The 19463-nt window shown below is 39.8% G+C and overlaps 1 protein-coding gene across 2 annotated transcripts in view; it reads left to right on the top strand.

Moving 5' to 3' along the window:
• The window catches only part of myo3a (myosin IIIA), a 49866-nt gene that overhangs the window by 19069 nt on the left and 11334 nt on the right, over window positions 1–19463 (top strand). The window contains exons 7-27 of one of the 2 annotated variants that reach the window (XM_051066931.1): window positions 718–794; window positions 3594–3739; window positions 6646–6711; window positions 6847–7002; window positions 7314–7355; window positions 8495–8591; window positions 9324–9440; window positions 9902–10006; window positions 10222–10305; window positions 10932–11134; window positions 11931–12029; window positions 12156–12270; window positions 13141–13267; window positions 13784–13994; window positions 14368–14515; window positions 15908–16061; window positions 16323–16411; window positions 16525–16654; window positions 17260–17342; window positions 17620–17661; window positions 19063–19143. In XM_051066931.1, the coding sequence (XP_050922888.1) occupies window positions 718–794; window positions 3594–3739; window positions 6646–6711; window positions 6847–7002; window positions 7314–7355; window positions 8495–8591; window positions 9324–9440; window positions 9902–10006; window positions 10222–10305; window positions 10932–11134; window positions 11931–12029; window positions 12156–12270; window positions 13141–13267; window positions 13784–13994; window positions 14368–14515; window positions 15908–16061; window positions 16323–16411; window positions 16525–16654; window positions 17260–17342; window positions 17620–17661; window positions 19063–19143 (2372 nt within the window). The remainder of the gene's footprint in view (window positions 1–717; window positions 795–3593; window positions 3740–6645; window positions 6712–6846; window positions 7003–7313; window positions 7356–8494; window positions 8592–9323; window positions 9441–9901; window positions 10007–10221; window positions 10306–10931; window positions 11135–11930; window positions 12030–12155; window positions 12271–13140; window positions 13268–13783; window positions 13995–14367; window positions 14516–15907; window positions 16062–16322; window positions 16412–16524; window positions 16655–17259; window positions 17343–17619; window positions 17662–19062; window positions 19144–19463) is intronic. The other variant, XM_051066932.1, reaches the window with a different exon arrangement.

A 19463-nucleotide genomic window follows, 5' to 3' on the forward strand; every position in this document is an offset into this window, starting at 1 on the left:
ACACTGATTTGTCTGGACTGGGCTGAAGTCACGATTGTGGGTCAGCATGTTCCTTGTCAGGCTTTTTAACTGCACATTAACACACACACATGAGGACACATGTGCCCTCTCTTTCTCTCTGCAGTCCCACTGCTGCTGAATTCATCTACTGCCAACTTGACTCCCGTTACATGACTTTGTCCTCATGTTATATGGGCAGATAAAACTATCATATGCTAATAAAGCGCATGATATTTTGTTCTGAGAGAGGGTTAAATTTCGTCTCCACCTGCCACAGCCTGTTCACAGTTGAATTGTATTCAAATCTTGTTCTTGAAATGCCCGGAAAAATTACCTGCAGTCACATGAGAATTTGAAATTCAAAGCAATCTATCATTTGGAAGAAAGAAAAAAAAGTGTAGCAGTTTGATGTTACTGTGTGAATGTGAATGTGTGCATGTGTGTGTTTTGTTCTTTTCTCAGTGTCGCTATAGTGACAGCTCCATTAGTGGCATACGACAAAGCTCTGAGATCCATTCAGTATCATATCAATTGAGCAGCACCCTGCTGTTTACTGTTTACTGTTTCCCTTTTCACAGATCATCACTTTTACCAGCCAGACTGCTCTTTGAGAAAAAAAAAAATGTCAAGGAAGTTATTGAGATAGGGCAAATTGTCTCCACTGACTCCTGAGAGAGAGGACTAAAATGGCTGAAGTGTGTATTCTCATCCCTGCAGGTGTCTCAGCTCAGCTGACAAATACCCGTCTGAGGAGGAACACCTCTGTTGGAACTCCCTTCTGGATGGCTCCTGAGGTACAGTAAAACCATCCTATAAACGCTCCTGCAGCCTCTTCCTTTTCCGCTACATTAGCCTGGAGCAGATCCCAGCGGGCCGCAGTTAATAACCATCAAAGAGATAACACTGTCAAATACAATGTTCGTGAAGAAAATGGAATGGGCAGCCTCCATCATTCATCTCTTATCTAATCATGGCTCGCTGCACCAGCAGTGCATATACCCTCTGAAATAGTACACATCAAAAAGTGATATTTTATACCAGTACATAGCCACATCCCCTTATCCTCTACTTCTTATGGGAGGTTAATATAACTTTTTCCTATGCTATATAAGCGTCAGTATAACGTAATGTGAGGTGGTCTCTTAGCTTGATATTCTTGCTCTTGATTCATCTGACTGGAGTTTACTTAGTGACACTGATCAGTGTCTTGTCTCTTGAAGGTCTGGTTATGTATGGGAGTGTAGGAAAGTTTTTCACTGTTGCTTCATATCTCTGGCTTTTCAGACAGTTAAACACAGCCCAATATTTATATTACAAGATTGACACACATTCGTATATATCCAAAATAATGCACATATTCTGACACACTACAAGTATATTGACAGCTACAATACAGTAGTTACAGTTCATGGTACGTCTATTATTTTAGTCATATTGTCAACACATTTTTGTGCTTCCATATCCAATATCCCAGTTTACCAAGGAATTACACTGCTGAAGATTCTGGCAGATCTACATCTGGTCATCTGGTTAGCAAAACAATGTTAAAAAACATTTCATGGACTTAAAATAAATGAAGGAGCCCACAAAAACTAAGCTACTTTTTGTGTTATTTCATAAACACCTGTTGTTTTTATAAAGTTGTGCTAAAGAAGTAATGTAAATACTAAAACACTTTAAGAAAAGCAGATTGTCTTCCCTCATAAAAACAACTTAATTTGCCTGATGTGATGACTGTGCTGTGTAATAATTAAATATGAGTAAAGTTCAACAACACCTTCTGTAGTAACAGCATTTACCACATGCTGAGAGTTGGCTTGGATGTTAGGACATAGTGTTGAGTAAGAGCAGAGGCATGTTTGGGTTATAAAGCAGACACATTTATATTTTATTAAACTGAACCTACCACACTTCAGGAAAACCTCAACACGTAGAGGCATCCCATAGCCTCCCATCTGCACACTCAACACTGATCAAGATTAGATTAGATGAACCATTAGCAACCCCTGTTGGGAAAACGGGTAACCTTAGACTCGTCCACACAGCTACACTTTGTAACCATTGCACCAACACTAGTTTTACCTGCCAGAGTACATGTTGGCTTCTGACTTGTCCTCCTTGCAGTCTCCCATCAAATCAAAATGAACTTTTTTACATGAGGTTTGCATGCTGTGCAAATAGTGCATTAGAATATAGGATGCATGACATGTTCAGGACTTAAGGACATAAGGATTTTAATCTCATTTGTGTGAGATGTTCATCAACAAAGCTTGGGTGGACTCTAGACTAGGAAGTCTTTGGTTGCGTGTCTTTGTGATGTCAGGAGTTAGATTTGTAAACGAGGATCTACATTACTATAATCACGGACATTCTGGACTGGATTATGGACAGCACTGGATGTATACAGACACGGTCTCACCTGCTTTCTAAAGTAGATTTGGTTATGTAACTCTGAGGGGTAAGTTATGTCATATAATGACATTTTGGAAGAACTTTTTACAAGAGCTGTCTGTAAGATTTACACTCTGATGATTTAAGCTGTGCTAGGTATATTTGTCTCTATGGCAGAAATATTGTGATAAAATTGAAAATTACTTTTATTTTTTCAAAATGGTCACAATTAAACAGATTTTTTTGTGATTCGTACATTTGTTGTGCAGGTATGACAGAATAGAGGAAGACTTTTTATTTTGTTTTCCACTTGGGAATTGGTGTGTGTATACACTTGTGTTTCAGGATGTCTTATTGGTAATCTGGTAATGATTTCTTTGCTTGTCTTGTCTATTTACACAAATACATGTCTACTGAGAATTGGTAATACAAATTATATTGATTTCAGACATTTGACAATCATGGTGAATGTGTGTTTTGTGTGTGTGTGGACATGCCACCCACTCAGAGATGATTCATATTGTTGATTGGGTACCATGTTGCCCTGAGGACACTGATGATAGACTGCGTGTGTGTATGTGTGTGTTTGTCCACAGCAGATGTGTAGACTCCAGCCTCTGCTGAGCTCTGTTATAATCAGTGTCTTTGATATTGGAAAACTCCATAAATGACATTTCACTCTGTTACATGATTGTTTACTTTATGGTGTGTGCACACAAAAGCTGACAAAATAACAAAGCCCAACAACTTACATGAATATTGACTCCCTCATGGGGAATTAGGCCCAGATGTTGCAGCATTAGACCTCATACCACACAAATCCACAAGTATGCACCATGTAACAGGATATCAGGCCTTTTCTGGTTTGTGCTGTGTGCCCCAAAACAAAGGTTTCATAATGTTTTTATCTGATGATTGGTGAAGCCACTGAGGGCACAGGGACTGATGAATGTTTTAACTCCAAAGATAACTTATGGAGATGTTGGTTGATGGCTAACTTCATGGCCTTTTTAAACTGTTGTCGGGACTATGATGAAGTTTATTACTTTGAATAGCCATATATTGATTTGAGAACTATAAACATGTAAAATAAGGCAATTTTGAATTGAGTGAATAACACTTATTGGCCTTAATAGAATTATAATTGAGATCTTACAAGACTCATCTATGTAACTATTCCTTACATTCGATTTGTGCTCCAGGTAATAGCATGTGAACAGCAGCTGGATTCAACCTATGATGCTCGCTGTGATGTTTGGTCCCTGGGCATCACTGCCATAGAGCTGGGAGACGGAGACCCACCCCTCTCTGACCTCCACCCAATGAGAGCCCTTTTCAAAATACCCAGGTGAGCTGCCGTCACACCTACAATCTATCATCTCCCTATGTCCTCTCTACCCCAGCACTGTTGGCAGTCTTAAAATGTAGGTGTATTCTGTTGTTCTGAATCAAGACTCTAAACCCTGGTGCTGATCGAGTTCTTGAAGTGAGGTGGCATGTTAATCAGATAGCCACTGTGATGCCTTTGAGATAACATATACAAGTAAAGTAAAAGCTGGCGTTGATAGCATGTTTTCCTGTCACCTGTATTTTGATACAGATAATTAATGACACTGTAAAAGTAAAGAAACAGCAAAGTCGATTTTATCCTCTTGTTATCCTGCATGTTTCTCAATCTGAAGCACTTGAAGGTGGTGACCTCCTAATTACAGCTCATGGGTTGAGAAACTAGAGCCCTTTGGAAACGTGAAGGGAGTGGTTTAATACAGTGATGTAGCAGCAAGCGTCTCGAGATAACTTCTGTTGTGAATTGCGCTATATAAATAAAATTTGACTTGACTTGACTTGACAAATGGCCACAGCAGACCAAGCAAGCATTAGCATGAATATGTCTTTGATCCTGACCTGAACAGATACATGAGAGCATCTAGCTGGAATTTATGCACAGTTTAGGAAATGGCATTTGCTTCTACAAAAAGACAATTTCTCTGTCATGTGACAAGTGTGCTAACTGCACTAGGCAAGGCTGTAATTTACTGTAACTTTTTGAATGCAGTGAATTTATTCAATAGTTGCAAATTACATGGAATTATACAACAACACCCACCATTTTCATCTGTTGATTAAGTTCAAGAAATTGCACAAAATGTTTAATATTTCCAAGTATCTTTAGCCTTCAGTCCACACTCTCTTCACAGTGAAAAGCTAGAACCCTAAAATATTATTTTCATTTCAGCTGATAATGTTTTGTGAAGGCCTGCAAAAAAGACAATGCATGAAAGAGACAATTTATACAACCTTGTTTTCAGCAGCAGAGCTAAAACAAGTTGATGTTTTAGTCACTACACTGATGCAAATCATCAGACAGTGCTGGGTATGTTTTCATTACATCCCTCCCCTACAGACAGAGAAGAATGTAAAGACTGGGTAATGCATAGTGTTTGTACTGCAATCCAGAAAAGCCATCTCCTGCTCCCCAATGCAGTGATTTGCTTCTCTATACAGACTGTCACCAGACAAAGTACAGTCTTTTCATTTCAAATGGCTTTTTTTTGCTTGCAGGGGCTTATCCATAAACCACTCCCCTCCTGGCACTGATCCCATTCGTCCTGCGGGGGAGGCTGAAAACACAGCCACCCTTTTCTCGTCTGTGTGTATTGTGGGCTGAAGGTGAAATGTAATTGTTTATCGTCTCCTGATTCCAGCATGAGAGCTGCATAAACACTTACCGTCACTGTCTATCTTAACAGCACAGTGCTTTGTCCATCACTGCACGGTGTGTGCCTTACACACACACACACACACACACACACACACACACACACACACACAGACAGACAGACAGCCAGCCCCTGTGTCATAGCTGTCCTGTGTGTTTACTCTAGGGGTCGTGCTCCACAGGAGCCATCACACAGCTTTCTCAGAATCTATGTGACTGCTGCAGCCAGAGCTCCAGGCTCTCTGTTCACACTCCTCACTTCCCTCCTCTCTCTACTCCGGGTTCATTCGTCAAGCAGTCTAGGAAAGAGCATGCTGATGCCATCGATTGAACCACACCCTGTCTTATTTAATTTAGGCTGGCCAAACAGAAACAGAAGATCATCATTTTGATGTGGTTTTTACTTGGAGTTTTACCACACGGTGTGCAAGGGCTATGCATAATACAACACTATATACTGCATACAACAATATGGTACTGTATGATACAATTCCATACATTGTTCCTGTAGCAAATACTACACTTCTGTAATTATTTTTTGTAGGCACCACTACCTAGTGTACCTCCTCATACTCCTGCCGTTGTATATGTGTAGAGCAAATTGTTAGGCTGAAGTATAAAAGTAGAAGTAAAATTAAAAAGAAGAGAAAGGCAGGGAAGGACTGGGATGACAGTGTATCCTTACCTAACCTTATCCGTCATTATGTGCAACAGAGAGATTTCCATTTGTCTTATTTATTGTAGAAAGTGAATTTATGAAAAAGTGGGGAAACACAAAATTTACTTTGGTTATAAACAAGATATTATAATTACAATGTATCCTTATATTTGTATCCAGGAAATTAAACACTTAAAAACTAAATAGTTGTATAATTAAAGTAGCTCATGTGTGACTCTTTGCCTCCACAAGCTCCTGTTTGTCTTCTGGATAAGACAGACACCTTAATAGTCACAGCAAATGTCTGATGCATTTGCTGTCTATATTGGCTGTGTTGTGTGATAAAAAGGAGATGTATGGCCTCTCATTAGACCAATTTATTGCTGTCAGAGACGGTGTGAAAAAGGCCCTGGTGCATTATCAGGCAGCATTGACTTTCCTACCACTTGCCAGGAACCCTCTTGTAAAAAGGTACTTAAGGCAGACGAGGAATTATAGCAAATTAGCTCAGCTGTTCCCCGGTTGTGAGGCCTTGTTACTGTTGACCTCCTCACAATTTGTCTGTTTGAATGGGTTTTTGATAGGAGGACCTTCAAGCTTATGAGATCTGGTTATATATTTGATATCCAGTGTTATTGATTATTGCTTTTCTGTCATAAAATCAGCTGTATCAATACCACCCACCTGTACAGGTGTTATTGCCTCATACTGCCACCAGAAACATCTCTGGATGTGTTTCGATAAGGAACAATTCTGTTGTTAAGATTTCACTCCATCGTTCCACTCTGCGCCTCGGCCTTTTGTTCTCCGCCCCACTCGCGTAAATCCCATCTCATCTTATCATTCCATTTATCTTTTCCATTCTTTCCTCTGACAGAAATCCTCCACCCACTCTCCACCAGCCGGAGCTCTGGTCAGACGACTTTAATGACTTCATCTGCAAGTGAGTGTGGATGCTAGTGTGTTTGTTATGCCTCGGTGAATAATAAATACTTCCACTGATAGTACATAACCAGATGCTTTGAATATCAATCTAGGAAATATATTGCAGTCTACCTTTTCTCTTTCCTCCCCACAGATGTCTAATTAAGGACTTTGAGCTGAGACCAAATGTGCTAGACTTACTCCAGCATGTGTTCATCAAACAGATTGTTGGCAAAGAGAAAATATTGCAGAAACAACTGATTGAACTCATTGATCTAAACCAACAAATAGGAGTCACTGAAAAAACAAGGTACTGTCCTATTTGCATGTAAGTGTCCTTTATAGTGTCTCACATTTATATATATTTCTACAAAACTCCCTGTCAGTGGGTTTTCTTTGCTAGACTGCAGCTTAACTTTTTCAGGCAGTGTAATCCAAATCCAAATTACCCCCCCTTGCTGGATGTTTTACAAACCTTGTCACCCTCACATAAACAACAGCTCAATTCTGCCCCAGCTTCACTTGATGTGCAGGCTGCACGAGTCACACGAGTCAAAAAATGTTGGCCCAGGAAGAATTTTCACCCGTCATGAAATGCTAATCCTATTTCTGTCGTTTAAGCCATCATGGAAAGACAGACAGAAGCACAGACAGTAATGACAGGTAACACATGCATATATGACCTTTATGCCACAGTAGGAGTAGATGATAACTGGCTCTTTTTTTTTACTGTCACTCTTGTCTCGGTCAGAGCTCTTGTTGTAGTTGTGATGGCATGACATGTAAAGTTGATTTTAGACTGTTTACATGCTGCCACCTTGCCGTTGTTAACATTGTTGTCTGTCATGTTGTCATCACTATTTTCTGTACCTTGGCTTAATGTAAGGTCCCATCATTCTGGGGTCGTGACCTGCACTGAGATGAATTGCAATCACGATGGGAAATTACCACCATCATTAGCTAAATAATGATAAATATTTTGGATGTGGCTGGTAATCAGATGTAATTACACATTTTGACCTCACATAATGTGAGGAAACAGTAGCATGTAATGAGTTATTCTTGCAGGACTATTGCACAGCTAAACCTAAAACCTGGTGGAGTAATTTTAAATGCACCACTGAATTTGCTGATAGTGGTGTTTTGATACATTTTGATAACTCCAGATTTCTTGTACCTAGTATTTAAAATAATTCATCACCGTAAACAGTGCAGATATTAGCCATAATGCTTAGGAGTCATGTCTGTAGAAGTAAATATTTAATATGATGGAGGCTTCTTGGTACAATTTTGTCTACTAATGTAAAGTTTCATGCAAACTGATGTCTTGGTGATCTAGTCTGTTGTGGAATTGTCATGATGCAATAGAAAGTAAAATCAGGACTGAAGAGTTTCCCAGGAGTTAGGTAGATTTAATGTTTATTAAGATGTATATTTCAGTAAGCTTCAGGCATTCTCCACCTGGTGGAACCACCATTTAGTCACACACAGGGAAAAGAGAGGATGCAGGGCTGAGTGAACTGCATACTGATGGTCCCTTTTCTTCACCATTTATGCTATAGAGTATTATATTTACATTAGATCTTTATCTCGTTGAAGGTTTGATTATATTTACATTATATAGGATTTGTTTAATGTGAAGAGATGTACTTCTTCCCTTTAGCAAATAACATTTTCAGAACTGTAGTACGTGCTCATAATGTACTGAATTTGAATCTAGATTGCTGAGATTGTCCTGTACAGTATATACATAACATACATTGCTCAGTAAGAGACTTGGTTGCACATCCTGTGAATTCCAGGCATGAACGTATCCACACCAAAAAAGGAAGCCACATGAAGACACAGAGTGACGTAGATGAGGTGGACGACCTCGCCACCCTGGAGTATCTAGACGAGGTGAGAACGTCCAAACTCAGCTTTGGCCTTTCTAGGAATCAGATGATGGTTGATGTAAGTGTACACCTCAATAATAAACAACATAACTGGTCATGAGGAGGCAAACCATTGTCACAGCAGATATAGTCAACTGCAAATGTATTTGACAAAGAACATGATTTTATTCTCTATTACAGCCTCTAGATGGGCCTTGTGGTGAGATATTTTCACAACTATTTGTTTTTAACCATAACATTTACATTTACTAAAAGTAAATGAAAAGTAACTGGAACATTTAGCATAATTTTTCCTGATCTACCGTGTTGGTTTGTTCACAGTGACAAATGCACAATAGCATCTCTTGCACAAATAACATTAAGTGTAATTCATCAAATGTGTGTGCCACATTGACGTATTGAATGATACGGCCAGTTTCAGTTGCCAGCGGATATTTCTACCCATCCTTCAAGATGAGTAGCTCTGCTGGTATGAGGGAGGTCTGCTGTTGTTGATGTACCTGTTCCAGCAGTGTGAAGACAGGAGAATTAATCACCGTATGACATGAAGATAACACATTGACGTAGCAGGCGTCACAGGCCTTGACTTGAGGCAGGACATAAGCTTAAGGACGGCTTGGCTGTAATAATGATTTGTATGCAGTTCTCACTTATGATAAGACAATGATCTACACAGTAATTTGTGAAGGATTTAAATGTCTGGAAACATGACATACCTGCTTGTTGCTTTTTCCAGAACACAGTCACAGAGCAGCTTCAGAGTCGCTATGGAAGAGATCAGATTTACACATATGTGGGAGACATCCTCATCGCAGTCAATCCTTTCCATAAGATGGAGATATACACCCCTGAGGTCTGTGTATATAGGCTATTATGTGTGTTTGTTTTTTAGATCACGTGCGCTTGTACATTTAGTCAGTAATGCACTGGGTGAAGCCCAGCGTATCTCATTAGTGCCTCTGCAGTTCTTCAGTCTGCTGCATCCCATTTAGCCTCACCTCCACACACAGACACACTCACACTGCCCCTGTTTCTCTGCCTCCTCCATACCTCACTGACTATATTTTCCTCTCAATCATCATGTTTTTCTTTGCCTCAAGTTTGTAGCCATTTTTCACTCTGGTCTTCCCAGAGCAAAAATATAATGAATTGTAGAAGAGTTTGTACAGAGGGAAAATTTCTGTTGCTGTGTAGAGCAAAGAAGCAAATCCACTTCATGATAACATTCATTAAGTTTTCTTCTAAATAATATCTGTTTTATGTTGTACATTTGTGTTCATGTTTTAAATACATCTTTGCTTATTCTCTTTGTAGTACACTAAGATGTACATAGGGGCTAAGCGTACAGCAAACCCACCACACATCTTTGCTGTGGCTGATATCGCCTACCAGTCCATGGTGTCATACAATGCAGACCAGGTAAATACTGTGGTCATTGAATTACACACAAGTATTAAATTATCATTTTTGTTTTCTGAGGGCAGAAAGTTGCTTTTACCTTTTGATTTGGTGCTGTTTGCTTCAAATTACCCTGCTGTCTCCACTTATGAAGTCAAATATCCCTCATGGTGACATTTTGTCGATGCTGTCATTACTAGTTTTATACTGTTGTAATCTCAATTTCCTGTGTGCAGTGTATTGTGATCAGTGGAGAGAGTGGAGCAGGGAAAACAGAGAGTGCTCATCTGTTGGTGCAGCAGCTGACTGTTCTTGGGAAGGTGAGTTGTAATGGTCCATAAACACAGCATTTAATTAGAAGATGCTGTATTCAAGTTTTTGCTATCGCTACATAGCAAACATTAACATTAACAGCTGTTTGCTTAGAAGAAGCATTGTGAATTCAGCATCAAACTATTAACTATTAGCTTTCATTAAGTGTTCCTGTGGTACATATACAGCCAATTTTTAAAAAGCCATTTAAAATCACATATCAAATCAAACCAAATACAATATATCTGAAAGTAAATGAAATCATGTTGCAAATAAAAGACTAAACAATACAAACAAATTACTTTTAGAAATACAAAAAGATATTTATGACTGACAGGAAATTAAAACTGTGCATCAGCTGTGACCTGTCCTGAAACCTGCAAACCTCCAAATGCACTGTCAAGGAACTTTAAACATCCTGTGATCAGTTTATTTGAAGCTCCAGCTGGTGCCAATCATGATTTACAACTTGATTGAAAAGAAAGTTCCATTTCAGTTTGCTTTCTTTGGAGTGGAATAATAAAATAAAGCGATGGCAGTGGCACATTTGCTGGGAATAACATGAATAGAAAAGACACATGGCAGAAACTATAATGATTTCACAGTTAATAAGATGGAATAATGTTTTATTCAGGCAAATAATCGGACGCTCCAGGAGAAGATCCTGCTGGTCAACAGCCTGGTGGAGGCTTTTGGAAATGCCTGCACAGTCATCAATGACAACTCCAGCCGCTTTGGCAAGTACCTGGAGATGAAGTTCACCTGCGGGGGAACAGTGGTGGGAGCGCAGATATCTGAGTATCTGCTGGAGAAATCCAGAGTCATCCACCAGGCCGTGTAAATATCACTTCTTTTTGTTTTTGTCCTTTTCTGTTTTTTTTCCTAATGCAAGAAACCACATGACACATGAATGTCGTTTCACAATGACATTCATAGAAATTCAAATCACGTCTCTTGTCATTTTCTGAAAGAACATTGCTACAAAGGTTATTTTTCTGCTCACTGGCCAGGGATCAGTGCGTAATATTTCTCTTCCTTTCACCTCCACTTCTTCATCTCAAACTGGTGGCATTTGCCTTCTACCTGCTCTTCAGTCAATCCATCTTTTCTTCTTATCATGTGTCTGGGGAGAGGACCAGGTCAAGTGGAGGGGCTAGCTTATTTCCTGTTTGATCAAAGATTGTGGTCTTGCAATTGTCCTTAGTGGAACTTCAAAGGCAGACTCAAGTATTTCATTAGAAAAGAGACACACAGGTCAGAGAAGGTTTGATTTGGCTGCAAGCACAGTGTGTAGCTACACTTTTATTTAGGAACAACAAACACGTTGATTCAAAAGATATGATTCAACGATTTTTTTGAGTATAATTTTTACTGGTCTGATAAATGTTTACTTCATCTTGTTACCTATGGGGCTCCATATGAGTAAACTAGTACAAATTAGGCAAACTATTTAGGCTTGTCAGGTATGCACCATCAGTGTGCTTTTAGCTTCTTCCCTATCTATTGTCTCATATTAGCAAAACAGGAGGGACATTCATCAAGTGAGTAACATGCTAACAAAATTACATTATAATGTATGTCTAATGCTTTTTAGACCTAAATATCATAGCTGCGTCTTTTTGTGTTTTGATAGAGGGGAGAGGAACTTCCACATCTTCTACTACATCTACGCCGGCCTTGCTGACAGGAAGAAACTAGCCCACTACAAGCTCTCCGACAGCAAAACACCTAAGTAGGTTTGACATTTCTTAGTCCTTCTCTTAAAACACTGTTATTTCCCCCTTGCACCACACATTCCTCACTTCCCTGGTTCCCAACACCCCAATCCTGATCTTTATGTTTCCTCTTTGTACTGCAGGTACCTGTGTAACGAACACATTAAATTAGGGCCTGACATAGTGAGCAACACCTTCTACAAGGAACAGTTTGATGCAGTGGAGCAGTGTTTCAAGGTCATTGGATTCACCCTGGAGGTACAAACTACTGCATTAATTACTGGGCAAAACGCTGAAAAGGGCTTGCCCACAATAATAGCATAACCTTGATCCTAACATTCATACAGAAATGCTCTCACACTCCTGTTATATGTTTGTGTATAACTAAAAGACAACATGTTAACAGCTCTACTAATCAGTGAGTTCTTAAAACCAGTGTATAGGCAGTTACTATATGGCTTGTGATGGAGAAAGAAGCTACAGGCACATGTAGGCAGTCAACTGTTGGCATTGTGAAGGCTAATGAGGCCCAAAGAACTGATTGCCTCTGGGATCTGCACGTCAATAGCACTTATCCTGTAATCGCTTGGCACTGCTGGAGGAACAGCCTCCTTTTCTACAGCACGTCTTGTCTTGCATGAAATCACAGAATGTGGATGGAGATTATCTTTGAGGCACTTATATCTGTTTTGACGCAGTTTTGCGACAGCTGCCACACTAGAGGAGTTCTTAAATGGTGCTCTACTTTTTGTCCATTTCGCTAAAGAGACTAACACTGTTCATGCCAGATATGTTGATAGCTCATGTTTTGTGGCCAGTAAAAATTGCATCCTAAGCCTTAAGTGATGAACATTTTTGTCTCCTCTCAAGCCTTGCATGACACAACACGCACAATACTTCATCATGACTATTTATATTGATTAGAAGGTGACAGAACCGAGTAGCAAGTCTGAGTACTCACAAATGTAGCATGGAGTTATTTAGCACTGAAAATATAATAGAAAAACAGGCATTGCAAAATCTTTCAAATCCCCATGCAGCAAGGTCAGCATATAAGACTATTAGATGTGCCTGATGTTATAGTATTTGCTATCAGTTTTCTACAGACTGTCTCTATCATTTCTGCAGGAGCTGGGCAGTGTTTACAGCACTCTGGCGGCCATCCTCAACTCTGGAGATATCGAGTTCTCTGCGGTTGCCTCGGAGCATCAAACAGACAAGAGCGGCATCTCCAACATTTCTGTCCTAGAGAATGGTGAGAGGAGAGAGAGGGAGAGAAAGAGGGGGGCATTGCTACACTTCAGTATATGATGACGTAAAACCAAACATGACTCTGAATTTCCTCCTCTACACCCCCACTTCTCTCCCTCCCTCTTCTGCTCCTTTCCATTAACTCTGCAGAGAGCTCCAGGTGGAGTGGAGCTAAATATAGCAAACTATTGTTCTGAAAGAAATTATCCATCAGTACAGCTATTGTAGAATTACAGAGACATTATTACCAAACGTACATCTGCAATGGTTTGATTTCACAGGATGTGATTATATTTTCTAAATTTACACATTTGTTGTGATGGGAAATTTACAAAGCTGTCTAGATTAGGTTTATCCAGTTATAGAGAACATGACTGTTCCTTGTTAATTATTTTATTGTGAACCTACAACATCATTCTAATGCCTGAATCTGAATGAGGGCAGTTACATTTTTCACGCCCTGCATTCTACTTTTAGAAGTGTTAACTTTCATCACACCCCTTATCTCATGTCCCCTCAGTGGCCTCGCTGCTGTGTATCCGCTCAGACGAGCTCCAGGAAGCCCTGACCTCCCACTGTGTGGTGGCCCGGGGAGAGACGATCGTCAGGCCCAACACAGTGGAAAAAGCAGTGGAGGTGAGGGACGCCATGGGCAAGGCTCTCTACGGCCGCCTCTTCAGCTGGATTGTCAACCGCATCAACTCACTGCTGCGGCCCGACAGCCACCTAGGGTGAGATTATGAGCAGAGCGCGTGATGGTGTGTGTTCTTGCTGTCGTGAATGCAGAATGAGGTCATCTCACAAAGTTCCTACTCTTGTATGAGAACTATGATTTGATCATTGCCAGTTCTTGAAAGCTGTCATGTCATCTTGATACACATCAGTACATATAACATATAGTATAGTGAAGATTTCTGCTACCCGGAGAAAACTACAGATAACTACTGGGGAAAACAAAGTGCCATCCCCTTCATTCGTGTTCACCCTTTACGTTTGTGCTGCAGCTGGATTTACCTGTGTGCAATTGACATTTTACAAAAATTTAGAATCACATAAAAAGAAAAATTAATTTAAAAATTTATGTTTCATTCTTCTCACTTCCAGAGAGGATGACAAGGGCCTGAACATTGGCATCTTGGACATCTTCGGCTTCGAGAACTTCAAGAAGAACTCTTTCGAGCAGCTCTGCATCAACATCGCCAACGAGCAGATCCAGTTTTACTTCAACCAGCACATATTCGCTTGGGAGCAGGTGAAGTCTGCTGACCTATCGCTGCAATCAAAGAACACTTTCCAAGTGCTCGAATCCTTCCTGGAAGGCACTTTGTATGCATTTTTCACCTTGGTACTACCCTCATTTCCATCTAAATGGTGATAACATGTCATCATTTGTCACTGCGCGCTTTAAGAGAGATGGCAAGGGTAAAATATGCTGCTGTCTTTATTTACGGGAGAATGAGGTTCGCAGCTCTCCTTTTATGCGGTCTCAGGGGTGTGTTGTGCCTTGGGGGGGCAGAGAGTGCTTTGCTAATGTTAAATGATTTGGTCTCACCCAGGAAGAGGAGCTATAAATCATCCCAAACGAGGGTCAATTAGGAGTTGAAGACAGTTAGTGTTGGACTTAAACTCACTCTTGGGTATTGTTGGCACCAGGCCCAGAAATACATTTGTCCTATACTGCTACCATATATATATATATATATATATCATAGGGGAAATGCCCTGTGCTGTGGGATTAATAAGCATCACCTCACTTGTCACATCTTGAGTAAAATAAAGTAGATTTAAGGTAGCATTACCTGTTAGGTTTTATCACACATATACATTTACTCCTTCATCTATATGTTTCCATATACGTTCACACATGCTGTTACATTGTCCCCATCTATCTGCATCCCCACAGATTTCCTATGTGGTTCGTTTACTTCGCAGCTTGCAGTTCATGCTAGAATAAGCACGCTGATTTGATGTTGTTTGTTCCCATTTTGTCCTTTTCTTCACGGAGTAATGGAAGTCTCCGGCAATGTTGCTGAGTCACACTAGCAGCTCTGCGAGTCAGTCAACCTGATGTGATCAGGTTAGCTCTATATAAAGTGGAGGGCCAAGCTCACTTTGCCCCCTTGGACCAGATTTATCTGAATAAGGGAAAGAGCAGTTTGTAGTTACAGTCAGCTAAAACACAACAAGGCAGTAAATTCTGGATTTAATTTTGTTCTGTCATTTGACAACAAATTTATGTTGTCAGATGCCTCAAGTATGCAAATCCTTTCTTGTTCTTACTCTAAATTTTAGTCTCTCTGAACACTCACGCATGACATTAATGAACTATAACGTGATATGAGTGGATAAACAAACAGCTTCTGACTTTACAGTGCAGGTCTGTCAGTGCTGTGGAGCACAAAACATCAGTGGTGAACCAATTATTTATCCCATACTAGAGGACAACAACAGTAACAAGCAGAGACGAGAGTAAAGAGATAAGGAAATCAAGTTTCCACCAAGCTCTATACAGTATTAAGAACTAGTGTAGACCACAGTAAAACCGAAAATGTACATCCAAGATATCACCGTACAAAACAAGGAAGGAATCCAACCATCTTAGAAATCCATGATTATATTCATGGTGTCTGTCATTTCTGTACAGGATGAGTACCTGAATGAGGAGGTGGATGCTCGGATGATTGAGTATGAGGACAACCGGCCCCTCCTGGATCTGTTCCTGCAGAAGCCCATGGGGATGCTCTCACTACTGGATGAGGAGAGTCGCTTCCCGCAGGGCACTGACCAGACCCTCGTAGGTCAGTCATTTCAGATACTGCAGGACCAAATCTGTTTTTGGGTGGATTTACTGTCTTATTCACTAAGTATGTGAACAAGTTCCTTGATCAAAAGTACAGCAATTTTGAAGAATGGATGGACAGTTTTTCATCACTTTCCTCCTTTCATTGAGAATGACAAATTTCAAATGTAATATTCAGAATTATGTAATGTTTTAGTAGGTAGTTTTCTCATGGTGTGTGTACAGTATAATGTCCTCAAACTGATTTTTGTTATTCCAGAGAAATTTGAGGATAATCTCAAGACCAAAAGCTTCTGGAGACCAAAGAGGGTTGACCTTGGTTTTGGCATTCACCACTATGCTGGAAAGGTAATTGACTTGGTGATATTAATGGTTGCACAGAGGTTTCATTTTAAACTAAAGCTAGTTAACATGTGAAGGTCTCTCACATTAAGTTTTTTTTCTTCTCTGCCAACTCCAAGGTGATGTACAATGCTGCAGGGTTCTTGGCCAAGAACAGAGACATGCTCCCGGCCGACATCGTCCTGCTGCTGAGGTCGTCGGAGAACGAGCTTGTTCGTAAACTTGTCACCCATCCCCTCACCAAAACAGGTAAAGAGGATAAATGGAAGAGGAATAAGAAGGAAGTTGTCTTCTGCAACCTTTTAATTTAACAGTCAAAAGCAGCACTTAAAACATATCTAAAGGGAAACAGCAGGCTATTGTTACTGTAATTAGAAAGGCTTTCCTCCCTTCTTCGCAGAACATTTGTTTAAGCTGGCCATGGCATTTTCCTCCTTGGCAGAGCAGGCTGGCACCTCTGTCAAAATCGAATCACAAAACCAATAATCACATAATCACTCTTTCAAAGTAGTCTTAAAGCTGTAGTATCGAGCGTTGGCATTCTGTGACTGTGTTTAGTTGTTTTCACTGACCTAATCAACTTTAACTCACATAAAAGGAAAGACTACTGAACTCTTCTGGCATCTGTTCCACTGAGTTCTTTCAGTGAAGTGCTAAAGAATCAACAGTTTTATTACAGGAGCCCATTTCCAGACTTTGTGACTGCTTTTTGCTAAAAATAACCCCATTCATTTATCCCATCTGATAAAAATAAGCATTCGGCTTTGCTTCTTTAGATTATTCCTGAATGTATCTTCCCTGTCGAGGGCAGTTTGCTAACTGACCCCCATCCTCTCTCTTTGTTTATTTCACAGGCAACCTTGCGCACACCAAGGGTAAAGGCATAAACACAATGCGCAGCCCGCGGACGCCGACACGCACCATCACCTTCGCCAAGGTACTTACAGCACTGTCTGCATTATCACTGTATTGTCTCCTACATCAAGAACTTCCCCTGAAAAGTTGTTCGATTTATTTTTTTCCCCTTACTGTCACTACCACAGCCAAGAATTGCTCTTGAATTACAATTCGGCCTCTCTTGTCTCTGTAGTGTTTTTCACTTATGCTCCTACCTTTAACCGAAGTATACTGCAATTATAGCTTCTTAATTTCTTACCTTTTTGTCTCCTTTTTTCCCCTCATCGCTGTCTTTCTCTGCATTTCTGTCATAAAAGATGGGAGTGTTAACCTTATACAGTTCTTTTTCTTTCAGTGAGGTAATCAACATATTTCCATGTAGTCTGTGCTTCAGTGTATGTGTTATTTTACCTATTTTGACCCCCTTACTCACTCTAGATCTCTATTAGACCCAGTTACAGCTAATTCCTGTGTAGATGTTACATAATTAAGTCCAATGTATGTAAAGATTTTCCTCTTATATGTACAGTCTGTATACTTGTCAGTGAGCTCATGCATGTGTGCAGCCTTGCTTTGAATCATCATCCCCATCTTCAAAAAGTCATCTGGACATAGGACCTTATGCTATATTGATACCTGTTGTTCATACCCATCACTGTGGTGGATTTGTCTGTTTATAGCACCATGCCTCATGCTAGCAACTAATTTACACAGATAAGACTGAAGTAGTGATTCACAGTTTTAAAGAATACTTCAAGTATTTAAACTTTAAATTTTCTATTCAAAGCGTTCAATAATCAGCCCTCTCTCCAGTTGCCAAATAAAAACACCTCCTGGCAACTTAATTACATGACTTTCTTCAGTAAATTAGTTTATATTGTGGAAGTACATGATTTCAGTGCCTGAATGTACGGCCTGAGGCAATTTGCTCACCTAAAAGCAATTGACAGTAGCTACATTCAAATGAACTGTGTTTGATGAGTTCTTGAATCTATTTCCATTCATCTGCATATGTTAGACAGAAAGCTCATCAAAGGCTTTGCTCTTAAGAAGCCACAATGAGCTTTTAAATGCTACAAACAGTATTAGGCTGATGGCTTGCTATAAAAGGTGGTTTTCCCCAGTGTGTGCTGAGAATTAGATTTAGATGCTTTTTAAATTGTTACCAAATATATGCTGGAAGCAGGTCGATACATTTGTGTGTGTCATTTATTATATTCATGTTGATGTAGCATTCTGTGTTGTCTTTATGAGAGCAAACACTGTATGTTTTTGTGAATGCATAATTATAGCAGTTTTTAAGCATATTACTTTTGTTTGATTTTGAAATATGTCTGATTTTTAACTGGGTATATCACTTTTTAAAACAATAACTTGTCTTAGAGCACAGTCTTGTACTTTTTTTTTGTTTTTCCATTTTATGTATCTCTTTCTCAAGTTAAAGAACAGGCCTGAAAAAAATGATCGCTTCATGTGCCTAAATTACTTTGATGAAAAACATAGTTTGCATCAAAAATGGTAATGGAAATATGTCCTCCATTATCATTTTAAACATGTGAATCTACAGATGGGCTGCAGATGACACAGCTACTAATACTTTAAATTAACCATAACTCAGTGACTATATCTTTATTATGTAGGTGGCCTGAGTGCACGGTGCACTTATAATTAAAGGCATTAGTAGTGTAGAGAGTAGTCTAACCACACAGTGCTGTATGAATTATTTTGGTTTTTGACATGTTTAATGTTTGTTTTTTCAGCCGAGTGAACAAGGAGACACACCTTACCACCCGAGAGAAACCACCAACATGAGAACACAGACAGTGGCCTCCTACTTCAGAGTAAGATTTTACTCTCTACTTGCTCGTGCGTCAAAATGTGCAAAATTAGGTTCAGTGGTCTGTCACATTGCAGAGATGTGTCTTAGATAGCTTTTTTTATTCCTCTTATCATGATTGGTACTTTAATCCCTTAAGGGAGATATTTGGACGTTTTGCTATCGCTACACAGCCAGCGTCAGCATTAAAAAAAAGTGTTCCAAGTTCAGCATCAAACTTTATTGCTTTACTCTCCAAGAACAATGTTTTACTTCTAGTACTATCACTTCCTTTTTATCCTACTAAAGTTAGCATGCTAACCACCTAGCCCCAGCCTGTCCCAT

The sequence above is a fragment of the Lates calcarifer genome, linkage group LG24 (genome assembly GCF_001640805.2).
Source record: "Lates calcarifer isolate ASB-BC8 linkage group LG24, TLL_Latcal_v3, whole genome shotgun sequence".
In the NCBI taxonomy this organism is placed as follows: Eukaryota; Metazoa; Chordata; class Actinopteri; family Centropomidae; genus Lates; species Lates calcarifer.